At 36.1% G+C, this 18364-nt stretch overlaps 1 protein-coding gene and 1 non-coding gene across 2 annotated transcripts; both read right to left on the reverse strand.

Moving 5' to 3' along the window:
- Positions 1-869: 869 nt before the first annotated feature.
- LOC132192050 (homogentisate prenyltransferase) lies at positions 870-7625 on the reverse strand. Its single transcript, XM_059607239.2, has 10 exons — positions 7341-7625; positions 6552-6673; positions 6298-6444; positions 5611-5836; positions 4871-4944; positions 3912-4004; positions 3526-3643; positions 3282-3344; positions 2065-2097; positions 870-1076 (listed from the first exon to the last, which is right to left on the reverse strand). Exons 1-10 carry the CDS (start codon positions 7560-7562, stop codon positions 1002-1004), a joined length of 1173 nt encoding a protein of 390 aa, XP_059463222.2. The 5' UTR covers positions 7563-7625; the 3' UTR covers positions 870-1001.
- A 94-nt stretch (positions 7626-7719) lies between these two features.
- Positions 7720-7792, reverse strand: TRNAA-UGC (transfer RNA alanine (anticodon UGC)). The gene has a single exon. It is a non-coding gene; the product is annotated as a tRNA-Ala (tRNA).
- Between the last annotated feature and the right edge of the window lie 10572 nt (positions 7793-18364).

The following is an 18364-nucleotide window of genomic DNA, read 5'->3' on the forward strand; positions in this document are numbered from 1 at the left end:
ATAATTTATAGGTTCCTATAGTTAGCCTAAATTACTAATCACTTCCTGTGATACAAAAAATAATTTGTAAGTCCTCAAGGTATGCCAAAATCATAGTTTACTCTCTGAATTCAATTTTCTTTAAGTAAATTAACAAAATATGCCACTTTGCCACGTCATACCCAATAAAAATGCAACACATGTTATTATTAATTTTCTACTTTCAAAAATGACAATTAGAATTTTTCACATAATTTTATGACGCCAACTAAGATTACACATTAACCCTCACTCCACATCATATTGTTATGGTAAATTAACCTAATCTCTTATATCCTCAAAATTTTACCATGTGTGTAACCTTCCCTCATCTTCATCTTCCTCAACTGCTTCACAAAATGTGACCGTCAAATTATCGCAAAATGCTCCCAATCAAATTACTTAACGTAAATTAATTTTAGAGAATAAACTGTTATTTTGGCCTACCCTGAGGACCTATAAATTATTTTTTATATCACAGAGAGTAATTTATAATTTAGGCCAACTACAGGGACCTATAAATTATTTGTTATACCACAGGGAGTGATTTGTAATTTAAGTCAACCATATGGACCAATTTTGCATTTATCCCTTTCTTTTTTTTTTTAATTTTTTTAATTTCTTTTTTTATTTTTTTTATTTTTTTTTTATCAATATTGGTAGTTGAAGGGGGTCATGTGTCACTAAGTGTAGGGGCAATCGGTAAATGAGTGGTACTTAGTGGGGGTTAAGTGTAATTATCCAAAATAAAAAATAATGGTCTACAAGAAAATAACATGAGAAAAATGAATTGAAAAGAAGAATGGAAATTAGACAACAGAACTAGCGTTTTGTGTATGTGCAAGTAGACAAAAACTATAACACGTACAACAACATTGCTAATACAAAGCATACATGTTATTTACAGAAAAGTACAAATCTCTTTCTCTCTCTCTCTCTCTCTCTCTCTAAAAAGGGGTCAAGAAAAATAAAGATTTAAGTTGCTAGATGAAAGGGAATATAATGTACTCAGCATAGAAGAGATTCCATATAAATCGATAGAACCGTGAGATTGCTTCCTGCACAATGTCATCAAACTTGAGATCAGACACTAAAATGGAATCCTCATTTTGGTGTTCTTTTTTTCTTTTCTTTTCTTTTCTATTTTTTTAAGAAAGAATATATATATCTAAATCCTTCAGCTGCATTACTGAATTCCAATTAGTATCACTTTGATCAGTAAGAGAAGAGGTAAAGAGAATCTTACAACCACCAATCTTATCCAGAGTCATTTATTCACACAGTAATACTTGGACTACTCAAAAGGCTGAGATTGTTCATATGATTTCCAGACAAAGTGTGACTTGTTTTGTTACAGTGTCTACAAATAAGGGGCGTCTATGAATCATATGGAGATATGATCATTCCAGTTTCCCTTTCTCACCATCAAAGGCACAAACCCAGCATATGGAGTGGAGTCATCAAAAGTTGCTTATAGAAAAGTGAAAACAAGTATGTTCAAAGATCATGTCTTTTACGGAATTGTTTAGGGTTTAACGAATCGCGTGCACATCCCACTGCATGCTCAGACAAAAAAAAAAAAAAAAAAAAATGTCGTGCCTCTTAACAAATAGAATCATTTTATTTCCTTATGTAAGAAAATATAACCAAATACTTACAATATATATATATATATATATATATATATATATATATATATATATATATATATTAAATATTGGGTGTCATGTGCAAAAAAAATTGAATATCTCATATGTGTCCAAGACTCCAAGTGGTCTCCTTGACAACTTGACTGGAAATAAACAAATAGAACACTCCAAACATATTTAACATAGAGTTTGTGTTACTGAATTTGTTATCTTTAGCTAAATTCAATATCTGAAAATGAAGACTCGACTCCTCTGGAATTTTGTGCCGCAGCAGTATTTAGCTATTCTTTTTACTCTTTCTTTTTCAGATAAGTAGAGATAAAAATGACTCCAGTTAAAGTAATGATACTGGAAAAACTTCTACAATAATTTCTTGCAACAAGAAATAATGAATTACCTGAGTGTAATTTGCTTGTTCCAACACCCATGCCTGATATTACACAAAAAGAAAATAGTAAGCCAGAGCCTTCAAAATTTAAAAATATTTGCACGAAAGCAGGTTGTCTGTGTGTCTCTGGAAAAGAATTAACAATCAGCAAACCAACTTCCACATAACCTAGAGATTCGTTAACCATAAGAGAGCTAGAAGAGGCAAAACATGAAAGGGTCATTGCATCAGCCATCAGGACATGCATATAAATATCATATAGCTAAAAGTCTTGTTCATAATTCATTTTACTTGCACTGATATTGCTGAAGGTAGCAAAGTAGGATTCATTATGTATGAATGTCGGTCAAAACCAACCTCATTCCTATTGTTTAACAGAAACAAACAAAAGTTTCTACTCTGGTTTTAGAAAGGACCTCAGATCTTGAACAACATGGTTTGTAGTTGATGGGGAAGGGGCAGACTTGACTGCAATGGTGATTACTTGATAGATGCTGAGGCAATTAAAGGGTTTGGATGCTTTGTTGATAGCCAATCGTAGGTGGATGGGTATCAGGTAAAGAGGCCAAGGGTGCTCAAAGACTCCTGTGGGGGTTGGCGAGGTGTTTCAATTCGAGGACGAGGGTGTCTGCTGAATAAAAACCCATTGGAATTGCCCAAAACCGCTAATGGTCCAATGAGCTGTGCTATGGTTTGATCCCAGGTTTGGTGGGTTCGGGCAGTTTTTGGTAGGTACAGGTGTAGGGGGTTGATCGGACTGTTATAGGTAGCAGGTCACTCGGTCAGATCAACCAGTCTGGTCCGGTACTTAAAACTATGGCGAGGTGTTGGGGTCGGTCAAAATCTTAGTACTAGCAATGTAGAATAAGATGCAGCACATGCAAGGACCTGATCACGACCTTAATCATATATCAGCTGAAACAGACTCTTAGGTTAACAACAGCAACCATACAGGAAGTCAGCTTAATTTCCAATATATCATATAGCCAACAAGCAGTCATTGGAGTTGCTTTCTTTTAAAGAATCATTTATGCCAAACTCAAATTCATTTTCGAAACATTCATTGAGGTTCCCGAATAGTAGATCAGAAATGAAACATAATCTCTCTATTGTAGTGGGAAAAAATTGTGAGTGGGCTAAGTAAAGGAGTATTTAGGGCAATTCATGCAAAAAGACATCCTGGTTATTGTGGTAAGAAGAAGAGTTATAAATCACAAGAAACAAACCTGGAAGATCAAGATTGATGCCAAGATCATATGAGCAGGTACCATTAAGCTACGGTTGAAAGCCTGTACACATGCAATTGAAGGACATCATTTTGGATTCATCCTTGCTGAAGAATATCAATAATGAATACATATATGCAAAAGCTGTGCAGAAAGTATGTAAAGACAAATAAGATAATCTTCAACCCCAAGAGGTAGGTCAAAAGAAGAAGAAGAAGATAAACTTCAACGGACATGTGTTCACCTGAGGAATGTAAATTGCTGCCAGTGCAGAAGCAACATAGTTTACCAACAAAAGCCCAGAACCAAGGAACGCAATGTTCCTAACTCCAAGCTTTGTTGCTAAGGTTGATATCTGAAACCTGTAAAATGATTATATCAAATTGATATTAGATCGACGTTGATATTTCAAACAAGGGATGCCAGCTTCAGGGAGAAAGAAACAGCTGGGTTGGGTTTGACTGAAAATGTGAATCGAGTTCCAAACAAGAAATGAGCAAGCAAATCACGAAAATTAAGGCACGTAGAGGGTAAAATCCAAGACTTACAATTCATACATATGAAAAGGTCAATAAATATCAGCAGCTCAAAGAAATAAGTAAATTAATAAAAAGAAACCATGAAACTTACTTGCGATCACCCTCAACATCAGGAAGATCTTTTGTTATGGCAATGACCAGCGCAAACAATGTTACAAAAGTAGTGATGAAAGCCACGGGTGAGCTGCAGGTGTAAATTAAGATCTCAAAAATTTGAAGATGTGTACATGCAGCAGAAATATCATTATAGGTACAAATTTCAGAATATAAAATTAGATATTAAATTAACCAGTATAGTTCATTCTCTACACAAAAAACAATATCGTTAAGTACGTCATTTTTAATAATCTAGTGGAGTTCATAAAATAGGTTCAGGAAATGTTGGAGTGCATAAAACTCTAATTCATTCCTCAATTTCAGCACTGATTACAACTTAAAGGAATGAAAATTGGCCAACTCAATAATTATTAAGATCCCTGTTCTAAATAATTGGAGGCCCATAAGTCATATAAAAGCGCAGCTATAACCTTCAGACATGCATTAGAAGTACAATATAAAGGAGCTTACCAAGCCTTATCATGAGCTATTTGATTATGGAGTCACACCAATCACATTAACTAAAGTGGCTCCAGATCTTCGAACGACTGAAGTCAAACCATATAGGGCTTGTTTGGCAATACTTTTTAGGGTAGCGTTTTGCTTTTTAGCAAAAAAGCAAAAGCATTAGCAAACAACTCAAAATAGAAAACACTCTAAACTATTTTCAATTTATGTCACATCATAACCAAAAAAAAAAAAACCCCATTAAAAAGTTTTTTCAAACGAACCCATAATCTTTGAAAGTCCTATATCTTGTAAATTAATTTACAAAACCTAATTCAACAGTTGATTTGTCGTTGCTTACTATAAGTTAACGTCAAGGACCAACTCAACAGGTCCTAGGCTGTTCATTTACGAAGTCTTATCTCTTTGAAACCTAGGTGAAGCATGTGAGAACGGCTTCATCCTACTCAACTATATTACGAAAGACATAATAAAATGGTAACTCACCTCCACTCAAATGTAAGTCCAAGGGCCGCTCTAGTGGCGTAATATACACCAAAATTTAGGAGAAAACCGCGCACCTGCAAAACTTATTTTTGGGTCAATTCCAGTGTGTTCTAGAGAATCATCTGGCGAGCAAAATATAATTGTAAATTATTGTGTTAATGCAGTCAAAAGAGCATCATCAATGTATAAAATAACAATCTCCATTACCATGTTTCCCACCTTGAAACCTGAAACAGTCCTTCCTTTCTCAGAACTTGAATCCCATTAATGTGGTTCTTAATGGCCTCTAAAATAATGACTTCATTTACACAGACATATATACTCACATTCATGTATATACAAATGAATGTGGATATGCATGTTATGTCTATGTTTTTGTAAACTATCTACATTTTTTTTTTTTTTTGTAGGGCTCTCTTCCTTCCTCAAAACTTAGTCAAGGTCATCTTAGAATGTGAATTGATAACCCTTTTCAACTTCAGTTTGCCCTGGCTATGGCTTCAAATATTTCTATTACTTAAAGCTGTCCCCCTTTTTTCTCAGCAATAATCTGTTCATCTTAAAATGTAAAGTAACAACCCCTTCCTCTACTTCATTATCAATTTGGCAAAATTGTGGATTACTAAATTTTTTGACACCGTTCACGTGTTTTGACGTTTGTGTCTAACAGATATCAAGCTATTTAAGCTTGTGTGACCATCGGAAATCAAAATTATAAGCAGGAAGAAAAGAAGCCATACCGTGGCAATTATAAGAAATGCTGCAACAGGAAATCTCTTCATTCTAAATGGAGGAACTGAATAGATGGTGCCAAGAAAAAGACCAAGACAGTAAAGAGAAGTAATGAATGGGCCAAAGTTCAATCCAACAATCAACAGGCCAGTCACTGCAAAAAATATCACCAATAACCATGCAGATTGAACCGATAAATCCCCTGCAGCTATAGGTAAATAAGGTTTGTTTACCCTGCAAATGAAACAAAAGAGGCTAAGTTCAAAGAATTTTACATGCATACTTCCATGAACAGGTGAACACATTAGGATAAATCTTGTATCAAGCACTCAGAAATCCAAAAACGCATACTTTTTCAATTTGTATACACAGCTTTTAAATAATAGACCGAGACTTAAGGACAATAACACACCACCTAGTATATCTATTGTTCAGAAGGGTGGGGGGAATTAAATTATTGGATAAAGACCATCTGGCTATACCAAAATCATTCTTTAATACTAATGAAAGTCTTATACAGTCGAAGAATTAAGAGCAGGGTGATAATGGCTCATCTTGTGCTAGGTCTCAGACCACAGAAAATGTTTAATAAGTCTTGTAATAGTGCTTAGAAAACCTTATTCTGAGTTTAAGCCAGTTGCATAAATTGATTTTTACATACAACTGAAAAATCTGTGCATACGCTCACTACTTACTTGTCAATCCCAATATCGTAGATCTGATTGATGCCAACTATATAGCCATTTCCGCATATTAAAGCAAAAAGGCCAGAGAATGCCTTAAGTAGCAGAGACCACTTTATCAAATGTGTGTTCTCAATCAACGCTCTTGCCACCAAAGCACTGCAAAACATATTAAAGATGATGTTTTATCTACTCAACTAGGCAGTTGTTGGGATAAAGATCAGTAAACCAATGTCAGCCAATATGTTCTTGTAGTAATTACTTACGAGGACCCTAGAGCTGTTCCACGTATGGTATGAGGCCTAAGAAATCTCCAGCACGCATCTTTAAAGTCTGAAATTTTATTTGGTATTGGATCAGACCCAGCTGCTCCAATTTGAGTGCAGGCCTGTCGGTATCCACTTCACATTAATGCCGTACATTGAGTCTTTAGAATCGTTAACCATAAAAACAACTTGGACACAACATTGTTAGTCGAACCAAATCAGGTTATAAAATAGGATAGACACACTGTCAAAGCAAATTGCCCTCCATCAGTCTCAGGCCAATAGGCCCTAAAAGCTTGATATTTTTATGAAGGTTGATAACAGCACTTTGGCATGACAATTAAGGGGAAAAAATTGCAGCTCCACCATTTTATACTCCTTTTTGGTCCCCCATTTTGGACAGGCAAAAGGATGATTGGTTCAATTCAAAGCTATCATTTTCAATATAGGAAAAGATCATATCTTAATTGGATGGTCCAGTACAATTCCTGAGCTTTCAAGCTTTCAGATGGTATTGGTTTTGTGTAATGTTGTTTTCTATTCATGAAAAAAGAATGGAAAATAAATTAACAAAGCGCAATGCAATCATATTTGAATGATTGCATATAAATTTCTCTAATCTCAAGAAATTAAACCAACGCAGATGGAAAACAACAGATCTCAATGATAGTCGATGGGATTTCAATCATCAAATACGTCTATTTCTTATGAAACATAGATAAGGAACAAAAAAGAAAGAAAAAAAAAGTGCACAAATTCAATGTGATTTGTTAAAGAAATGAAGCATACCCAGATGGAATTACGCCTGCACCGTCTGTTTGATGCAGGTTTCGAGTAACTTCTGGGATCGAAAAGCGCAACTGAAGGCAATATTGGGTGGCATTCTAAGAGAGAGCGATGAGATTTGCTTGTAGGCCTAGTGGGTATCTTTGTGTGATAAAATGGTGTCTTGCAGTGAGGGAATACGGCTTGGATTCGAAGTGAAGACGAAGGAGACAACGAGAGCTCCATGCAGAGCTAAGCAGAGAGAGATTGGGGATGGGAATTGAAAACTAGTCCAGCAGTGGGGTCACTCTTTACCAGAGCTTCAAATTTTAGTTTTACCCTGTTACTACAGCGACTACTTTTAGCGGCGGAGGCCATAACAAAAACGACAAAACAGAAAAAGTGGAGATGCGGGGTATCGAACCCCGTACCTCTCGCATGCAAAGCGAGCGCTCTACCATGTGAGCTACATCCCCGTACGCTAATGGTGATTCAAATATTATTATAACCAGATCCTCATGGGTACAATTGTCATTTCAGTCCTAGCTCCTCATAATTATTATTATTTTTTTTTACATGTATGTATAATGAGAATGAGCTGTGCCAACCAAGGCATTAAAGATAGCTAGAAACAATGCTGCTATTCACCATTTGCTTTTTGCTGACGACCTGCTCATTTTTGGTAGAGCTAACCTCTCTAAAACCATATGCAAAAACTCTTGCCTTGAGAAGTTTGTAGATGGTCTGGTCAGTTGATTAACACAACCAAGTCCTCCATTCAGTTTAGCAAAAATTCTAACTCCTTTGCCATCTCCTCCATCTCAGCCATCTTTCCATACACTTCCAACCCCACTAAATCTATTTACCTTGGCCTAGCTATTCTGTTGGGAAACTCGAAAATAGGTGCTTTCAATTATATCCTTGATAAGGTGTTAAGTAGGATGGAGGGCTGGAGAGCCAAAACCCTTTCCCAAGCAGGCAGATTGGTTCTCATAAAATCAGTTGCTGCTACCATTCCCTCATATGCAATGAGTACCTTCTTGCTTCCCTCTTTCTTCTGCTCTCAGCTGGATAGAAGTTTCAAAAAATTTTGGTAGGGTTTCCCTCCTACAAAGTCCAGAAATCTATCTCTAAAATCATGGAATTCTTTATGCCTCCCTAAAGACTTGGGAGGATTGAGAATCAGGAAGATGAGAGAGGTTAATTTAGCCCTTGTTTCAAAGCTTGGTTGGAAGCTCCTATGCAATACAAACACGATGTGGGTGGCCTAGCTCAGAGGTAAGTATCTTCATTCTAACTCTCTCCTCACCCCCTCATCCCTTTCTTCTTCCTCTTGACTGTGGAAAGGCATCACAAATTCCATCTCTGTCATTTCAAAAGATGCCTGTCTCAAAATTTACAGACAATCCTCTCTCCCCATCTAGAGCTCCCCTTGGATCCCCACTCTGTCTTCTTATATCCCCATTCCCTCTCCTCATCTGGTTCAACCTCTCCCTAATTTTTTGATCACTGACCTCTTTTCCTACACCCTTAATTCCTCTGAAGCCTCTTGGAACATGCCCTTGTTAAATTACCTTTTTGATTCCTCTAGTGCTAGGGAGATACAGAAAATCAGGATTTCTCATTCTTCTTCTGAAGATTACATATGGACTCCTTCCTCCTCTGGTCTGTTCACTTCTAAGTCTGCTTACAAGCTCATAACTACCCCTAAGATTTCCACAGCCTCCTCTCCTTTAACCCCCACCCAATGGAAAGCCCTATGGAAGCTTAGGCTGATGGATAGACTAAAATTATTCCTTTGGAAAGTTGCTTGGGACATTGTCCCCTCCAAGACTAGGATCAATGTTGTGTTTCCCATTCCCCAGGTAGACTTAATCTGCCCCTTATGCAAAGTGGAAGAGGACTCACTTCATCACCTCTTTTTCAGATGTTTTTTGGCTAGAATTTCTTGGAGATCTTCCCATTGGCCTCTTGATTCTATGAAATGGTCAGCTCTTACTTTGCCTAATTGGATCATCGGAATTCTATCTCCTAACAAATCTTTTGGTATCCCTTTAGTTGACACTCATCTTTTTCAAATTTTTGCTACTGTGCTGTGTGATACTCTTTGGTTTTCCAGGAATCAAGCTATCCATAATGGAGTTTTCCCCAAAGCTTCTAATTTTGCTAACAAAATCATGAGGCTATCCTTAGATCACTATGCAGCTTGGAAAACCACTTCTCAACCTATGAGAGAAAGTTGGTCTCCCCCTCATCTAGGCAATTTCAAGGTCAACTTTGACACTACTACTAGAGATCAATTTTCTGTCCAAGCTGCTATATGCAGAGATTCTAATGGTTACATCACCAAGAGTTTGTATCAATTCAACCCCCCTTGTGAGCCCGCCTATGGTGAAGCACAAGCAGCCCTACTGGCTGCAATACTAGCTAACTCTTTGAAGCTAGGAAAATTTGTATTAGAAGGAGTTTCTGCCATTGTTATTTCCTCTTTACAGCAACCTTCCACTGTTTTGGATTGGCAAATAGATGGTTTGATTTATGATGTTTTATCTCTTCTTCCTTCCTCTTCTCAATGGGAGGCTAGGAAAGTTAACAGAAGTGCTAACTTCTGCGCCCATTATGTGGCTTATTGGGCCGCGGCTAGAGTTTTCTCTGACTGCATTCCCATATTTTTTTTTCTCCTCTTTCTCCCCCCTTTCCATCCCCATCTGTAGTGGAAAAGATCCACCTCCCACCCTCCCCTCTTAGTGAGAGATGCGTTTTGTTGTCTGTTTGTTTGTTTTCTATGAAGCAGTTTGTTACCAAAAAAAAAAAAAGGCATTAAAGATAGCTCCTTGTTGCCCGGCCTATTATTTTGTTTAAAAAAAAAAAAAAAAAAAGATTGCTCCTCTTATCTCCCTGCTAGATGTTTAGTATTTTCTTAGTGTTAAGTAAATATTATTTTCTAAAAATTAAGTGAAAAATAAGGAAAATTTATTTATTTTTTTGTTTTTAAATAATATTTATTTAGGATTAAAAGAACACCATGAGAACACCTAGCATTTCCTTTACTAATCGGTGCTAGCATTTGTTAAGTTTTTCATATTTAAGAAATTGTCCATATTTAGGATGATCCTGACAATTAAAATATTTCCTTCTTTTTGAAGCTTTGCAATTTGTATTCACAATTAGAAGTGAAGACATTGTACCCAAAAGTTAGCTCAATTGGTGTGAACCACGCCTCATAAAGCGAAGGTTACTCGTTCGAATCTTCCTTCCCTTATGTGGACATGTTAAAAAAAAAAGAAAGTGAAGACATTTAATGCAATCCCATATGGTATTAAATCACATCGTGAATAACTACAATTAATTTGCAAAAATTTTAATATTTTCATGCTTTCTTTTGTGCATTAAAAAAAAAAAAAAAAAACTCGTGATGCATGCCGAACGGTCAGAATTTGCCTAGACCAAATACCACATGTTCATGTAAAGCCACAGATCTCTCAACAATTTGATGTAACAAAGTTGAAAACATTCTAATAATAATATATACCATTTGAATTTAGTCATATAGAACTCAATTAGTTGACACATCTAAAAGGACTAAGTTTAGGGTACAAAGTTACTTTTTGATTTCCTATGAAAATATGTTTCACAATAACTTCTATTATCTTTCCCTATACCATTAAAATATTATTTCTTTACAAAATACAAATTCTCTACCTACCCTCACTTTTTTTTTACAAAATCCCAACACAATCCCTAATTAAAGACAAAAAAAAAAAAAAAATGAAAGATGAGAGAAGAAAGAGAAATATTTATATTAAAATAATGTATAGTTCTCTACACATTGGAAAACACTGTACCAACCCTTGATGGTTGATTAAATGTACCAACCCTTGGTGGGGAGAGAGTGGATAGTGGGAGTGACTGTGTGCGATGTAATGCAGAAGATTGTTACCATGAGTTTTGTCCTGATTCATTAATAAAAGTGACTTCTTTTTTCTCAAAAAAAAAAATGTAAGGAATCTATTGTGAGTAGGTTTTTGTGATTTTTTTGAAATTTTCCTTAAACATAAAGAAATAAATGACATACAATATATCTACTGCTAGTACTCTAACAAATTGCAAAATACCAATACAAGTATATGGCAGTACCATATTTGGCCAATTCAAGGAGATACAAGGAGCTATCTTCAATGCCAAAATCAAAGACACCTTAATACCAGAATAATTCATCGAGTAATTCTAGGTGGCCTACTTGTGTTCTACTTGTGTCCCACTAATAATGATATGACTATTAAAATCACTCTTTGATCAAAATTCAATAATGATCAATTACAAGCTCAATGATGATTTTAATTGCCACATCATTCTTAGTAGGACACAAGTAGGTTACTTAAAATTACTCGACGAATTATTCTAGTATTAAGTTGGTGTAATAAACTGATGTGGTAGCTACTAAATGGTGGACAAGGATCCTCTCCAGTTCAAAATGAACTGGAGAGGATCCAGTTGATGGCTAGGATCTCTCTTTAGAGATCCTAAGGCCATCAACCCGCCACGTGGCGTATTAAAAAAAAATATTATTTTATTATTTTACTTTTAAAAATAAATAAAAAACAAAATAATAAAAATTAAAAACAAATATAAACAAAAAAGAAGGGTGGCGGTGTGCACAAAACCCCTCCTTTATGCACTAACCACACTCAAGTTATTCTCAAAATGAAATAGGATTGCGGAGGAATAATCATGTGAGTGTACACGTGGCAATCATCATCTTGGAGTTGGGATCCATTGCTGTCAAAGAAATATATGCAGCAAATTCTGTAATGCAACAGCCTTTGCGTGGGCTGAAATAGTAAGGAAAATGCAAAAGAATTTTGTCTCATCTTGCTGCCACCTGTTCTTTTAAGGCCTGAAGATGCGGTTGAGAATTTGAGGGAGGAGGCACTGCATAAAAACAAAACAAAGACAGAGAAAGGAAAACTAAAAGAGAAGGCCTGCAGCTCTCTTCATGGGCTTTATGGACAGATTTTGGGAAATATGCCTCAGCCACCGATGCCATTTGCTCCTGATTTTTGTGCAGATTTGACTGTGGCAGTATCCTCCCCTGTTACAATTGCTGAAGACAGTTTCTCTCCAGCAGCTTCTGTGGCTGCTCCCCCGATGAATTCTCGTCGTTTTTTCAGGGCTAGGTGTAACATCCCCAGCCCGTTAAGGCTGAGTTTGCCACTTTTCTTCTTTTACAACAAAAGTTCTTGCAAAGATCTATAAGGTCTATCAGAGTACTTGATTTTAAAGGATACAAAAAATGTATAAAACATTATTCAAGAGATTTTATTACAAGCGAAATTAGAAAACATTAAACTTTAGTTGCGGAATATCATATTATTATAATCACTGATATGAAAAGACTTTGAAAATTAATAATTATTCCCGTCCCCATTCCGGCCTCCTATTCCAACATCCTTTCTACCTGAAAACAAGAAATAAAACTGAATGAGCCCAAAGGGGGCCTAGCAAGTAAAATCCACAACCATAAATAGTTTTACTCCTTGTTCTCAGTTTTGAAAATCGTTTTCGCAAATAAATATAATTCTAGCCATAATAATATCTGTATGTACGGTTGCATCTCCTGTAACATATACATACTATTACATCTAGTAATAGATCATCGTTGTAAATCATCTTTATAAATCATCATCATAATGCATCATTATAAATAATCATTATAGATCATCATAGCATATCATCGTTGAAAATATAGTATCATTTTCTCATAATAGGGCCCATGTACACTATTACCCCTGTGCACGAGGGTTGCGGGTCCTTGTGACCATGGCACTGAACTGTGGCCTCAGCCATGCCCGACCGTCAATTAACTCTTTTTCTTGGTGCACTCAACGGTCTGTTGATGGAATACCACCTTCTGGCATAGCCTCCTTCAGTGGTTTCGCCTCCATCCGAGTATCGGTACCGAACTCTCATCTTATCTTATCTTGGGGCCAAAAATACTCTCCTCCATACATGTGCCCTCATTTCATAAACATTTATCTCATCTCTTGTACTTTTCTTTGTACTTCTTTTGATGCATCTTAGGGCAACATGTAGGAGGGTTTATCATCATTTTTCTTTCTTATAATCATCATCATTTCTCAACTTTCTTTTCTTAAAATGAAAACTTTTCCAAATATAAACTTGTTGTGCTTAGAAAGCATTTAAAGAAATATAAACTTTCTAAATAATTCTTTTATAAATCATTCATGCATGCAACGTATCTCCATGACAGGTAAATAAAATAATCATTTACAGTTTGATACAAGAATATATAAATAGCATGACATGAAGTAATTTTAGAAGGGGTAGTGAATTTACTTACCTCGAGACTGAAGCTATGAGCAGTCTTTAAATTGCTAATTAATCATCTTGAAAAAAATATCTTGTTGTTCCACTCTGTTTATTCACAACTAAATTAATAACAATTCACGAGAATCAATTAACTCCAGTCTACTCCTTTAGGGAAGTTAACCCATTAAAATAGAGAATCAACTCCCACTACTAATTCAAAATTCTCAAGAGTGAAACCACCCAATATCATCATGATTAAATCAAAAAGGTTCTCATCTAAGGCCTATTACTCAACTTAAAATCAAATACCCATAGCTAAAGGAAGAAGAATTTTACCTTTGAAGAACCTATCTTTGTTATTCTGCGAATTTCTCTTTTGGTCATCCTTTAAATCTCTGTTTCTCCCCCCTCAGCATCTCACCCGCTTTGTTTTTCTCATGCTACTTTGTCCATCTCTCACTCTATTGCAACATTCTTTCTCCCTCTGTCTTCTCCTTTTTACATCCGTAAAACTCCCTCTCTCTATCTTATTGTTTCTTCTTCTCCGTTAAGTAATAAGAAATGGGAGTAGGTGAAGTCAAAGAAAAATTAAAAGAAAAGTTCAAAAGCCGTGTGGTAAAAGAAGGAAGGAAGAAAAAGGAAGGAGTAATGAGTGGTAGTATTGTGGAAAGTGGGGGAAGAGAGGGGTTGGTCGTTGGTGTGCTGGTGGAAAATAAGAAAGGAAGATAAGAAAGTGGGTGGGGGCCTCATGGAAAAAGAGAGGGGAGTGTGGAAAAAAAGAGGAATAAATAAAGGAAAAGAAAGAAAATGGTGTGAATTATTGAAGGGTTCCGGTCCTATATAATAAAAGATGAACATTATTAACAACACTTTGGGCCCACTCCTTATTAAAATTATATCTAATCTCATCTAACCATTCTCACACCATTCTTCATTTGCTAACACCAAATCAACTATCCCTCAAAGCTAACTTTCCTTCAAATGTATAATATGTATCATTATATCATCATATCTCTTAAAGTCACCAACTAAATTATCAAGCTATAATCTATCCTAACCTTAGGATGTATGATCTCAAATAAAACTTCATTCCTATAATACTCATATAATCCATAAATTCTTCAAGAACAAATCTCATCACTTAATATAATTATTAAAATAATATTATCTTCAATTTAATATCTTTAAATGAGGATTTTAAATCTGGGGCACTACACTAGGAGAGGAAGACGTCATATTTTTAATGATGCCGTGTATGATCATGAGGCGGTCTCTTTACCGTCTCAAGTTCCTGTTATTTCAACTCCTATGTACTTGGAGAGTTTGGAGGAGTGCCCGGTGAGGCCTTCTCCCCATGCATGAAGATTTTAGCTTGGAATTGCAGAGGGTTATCCTGTGCCTCTGCGATTCGTAGCTTAAGGGGTAAGATTCGAAAACATTCTCCAGATATCCTTTTTTTGTCTGAAACAAAAACTCATACTTCACATGCTATTGTGGTTCTAAATAGCTTAGGTTTTTATTTTGATGTCGCATGCTCCTCCCTCTGGCTCTAAAGGAAGGCTTTTGTTAGCATGGCGTCATGGTGTGGATTTAGAATGCATTTCGACTTCTGTTAATACAATAAATGCTTGGTGCTACTCTGATCCTCCTAACAAACCTTGGCTATTTTCTTGTATTTATGGTCCTCCTGAAAAAAAATAAAAATAAATCTGGGTTTTGGGAATCTATGTTGGATGTGGGTAAGGATTATTTTGGGCCTTGGTTGTGTATTGGTGATTTTAATATGATTCTCTCACAATCCGAAAAATATGGTGGTAGACCTTTTGCCTGTTCCTCTAATGATGCTTTTCATAATTTTCTGGATTCCTATGGTATGGTTGACCTAGGATTCTTTGGCAATCCTTTTACCTGGTCTAATAAACGAAAAGAGCATCATCTTATCAAAGAACGTCTGGATCGAGGAATAGCTAATTCTCAATGGATTCATTTGTTCCCTCATTTTTCTGTGCAACATCTTCCTGCACAAATTTCTGATCATAACCCTATCATTTTGGATACATCTCATTCGGACCTCCCTCTCCCTCGGCCTTTTCGATTTGAAGAATTTTGGACCTATGATCCATCATGTGGTTCAGTTATCTTCAATGCTTGGATTATTCATTTCAATGGCTCATCTTCCTTTATCTTATCCAAGAAACTCAAAGCTACCAAAGCAGCTCTAAAAAACTGGAACATCAATCATTTTGGAAATATTCAAAAACAGATAGCATCTTCTCTTTGTCAGCTTGATATTATCCAACAGTCTCCGCCTTCTGCTTTCTCTTTTGATCAAGAAGTTTTGCTTCAAAAACATTTGGATGATCTTCTTCTTCAGGAAGAATCTCTGTGGAGAAATAAATCTAGAGAAATTTGGCTTACTTGTAAAGATTTGAACACGAAGTTCTTCCATACTTCTACTATCATCAAAAGAAGGAGAAATGCGATTGATTTTCTAAAGCTCCCTTCGGGGGAGTGGATCTCAGAGAGACAAGATATTGGTAATTGTTTTACCTCTCATTTCAAGAATTTATTTTCCTCTTCTGGCCCCAATTTAGATGAAGATCTTCTGTCCCTTTTTGACAACTGCATCACTCCTGAGGAAAATGATTCCATTTGTGCCATTCCTTCGGAACAAAAAATATTCTCTGTGTTATCTAGCATTAGCTCTACTAAAGCTCCAGGTTCGGATGGATTCACAGCCCTTTTTTTATAAGAAATACTGGAGTATTGTCAAAAATGTGGTTCTTTCAAGTATTTGGGATTTATTTGGGAAAAATCATCTTCTGAAAGAGCAAAATCACACTTTTATTGCTCTTATTCCCAAACAACTGGGTGCTTCTTCTGTGCATCAATTTAGACCCATCAGCCTGTGCAATATCATCTACAAGATTATCTCGAAAATTCTAGCAAATAGATTCAAATGTTTGCTTCATCACTTTATATCTCCTTATCAATCTGCTTTTGTTCCCTCCAGGAATATTCAAGATAATTCTATTTTGGCTCATGAGCTTTTTAACACTATCAACTCCAAGAAAGGCCGAGGAGGTCTAATGGCTATCAAAATTGATATGGAAAAGGCTTTTGATTGAATGGAATGGAGTTTTATTCTAGCTATCTTATCTAAGCTTGGGTTTCATGCAACTTGGATTAACTGGATTAAGATTTGTATTACTTCTCCTTCATTTTCTATTCTCATCAATGGAAGTCCTTTTGGTCTTTTTAGACCTGCTAGAGGTCTTTGTCAAGAGGATCCCTTATCACCATTTCTCTTTATTCTGGGTACTGAAGTTTTATCTCGTCTTTTGATCTGTCAAGAATCTCATAATCTTCTGAGAGGTATCAAAATTGCTTAAAATTGCTTGAAATTGCTCTCCCATTTCTCATCTTCTATTTGCGGATGATCTTATTCTTTTTGCAAGAGCAACTTCCTCAGAGGCGATAATTCTCAAATCTTGTCTAGATAAATACTGCCAATGGTCTGGACAAGCAATTAACATTTCAAAATCCTCTGTTCATTTCAGTAAAAATACGGCATCTTCTGCTATTAATAGTATAAGTGGTATTTTTCCCTACAAGAGAGCCTCGATTTCTTCCAAATATCTCGGATTACCACTTTTCTTTGGCAATTCTAAAGCTGCAGCCTTTAAAGATATCTTGGAGAAAGTTTTATGTAAAATTGAGGGTTGGCGTGCGAAAACTTTGTCCCAAGCTGGTCGCATTGTGCTCATTAAATCGGTTGCTTCTTCTATTCCCTCTTATGCCATGAGTTCTTTTCTGTTGCCAATTTCTTTCAGCTCTTCTCTGGACAGAATTTTCAAAAAAAATTGGTGGGGTTTCCCTAAGGATAAATCCAAAAATCTCTCTCTAAAATCTTGGAGCTCATTTTGTTTGCCAAAAGAAGCTGGAGGCCTTGGCTTTCGTCGAATGCATGAATTCAATTTATCTCTTGTTGTCAAGCTGGGTTGGAAACTTCTGTCAAATGCTGATTGTCTTTGGGTCAAACAACTTCAGAAAAAATATATCAAATATGGGAATTGTTTGTCATCTCCAAATCCTTCTTCAGCATCTTGGCTTTGGAAAGGTATCCAGAAAATTAAACCATTTATCTCAGCTGGGGCTTGCTTAAAGGTCTCTCGGACATCTTCCTCTCCTATTTGGTCCTCAAACTGGGTTCCTTCAATTCCCTCTTTCAAGCCTATGCCAAAATTCCCTTCCAACCGAAATTTCCCTTCTCTCCAAATAAGGGATTTAATCGATCCCATTCTTATTAGTTGGAAGGCTCCATCCATTCATGCTTTGTTTGATCCTATATCAGCTCAAGAGATTCTCAAAATTCGCATCTCTTCAGATCTTGAGCCTTCTTATCTATGGACTCCCTCTACATCTGGGCGCTTCTCTACTTCCTCGGCCTATAAATTTATTACTGACACAATCTCCAATGTCTCTCCATCTTATGGCTCTTCTCAGTTCTGGAAATCTCTATGGAAATTAAATCTCAATGATAGGCTCAGGTTATTTTTGTGGAAAATTGCCTGGAATATTCTTCCAACTAAGGAGTGTATAGGTCAATTGTTTCCTTCTATTAATGATTTCTCTTGCCCTCTCTGCAAAGTGGCGGATGATTCCATGAAACACTTGTTCTTTGAATGTATATTCGCTCGTGTAGTGTGGCGTCAATC

Source organism: Corylus avellana, chromosome 10 (genome assembly GCF_965113065.1).
Source record: "Corylus avellana chromosome 10, dhCorAvel1.hap1.2, whole genome shotgun sequence".
Classification (NCBI taxonomy): Eukaryota; Viridiplantae; Streptophyta; class Magnoliopsida; order Fagales; family Betulaceae; genus Corylus; species Corylus avellana.

Excerpts from the sequence above, each read along its gene's own strand:
- LOC132192050 (XM_059607239.2), bottom strand. The coding sequence starts at position 7,562 with ATGGAGCTCTCGTTGTCTCCTTCGTCTTCACTTCGAATCCAAGCCGTA. Across the intron at positions 6,445-6,551 it reads GGAACAGCTCTAGGGTCCTC|TGCTTTGGTGGCAAGAGCGT; the intron begins GTAAGTAATTAC and ends TATGTTTTGCAG. Across the intron at positions 5,837-6,297 it reads TACGATATTGGGATTGACAA|GGTAAACAAACCTTATTTAC; the intron begins GTAAGTAGTGAG and ends TTTCATTTGCAG.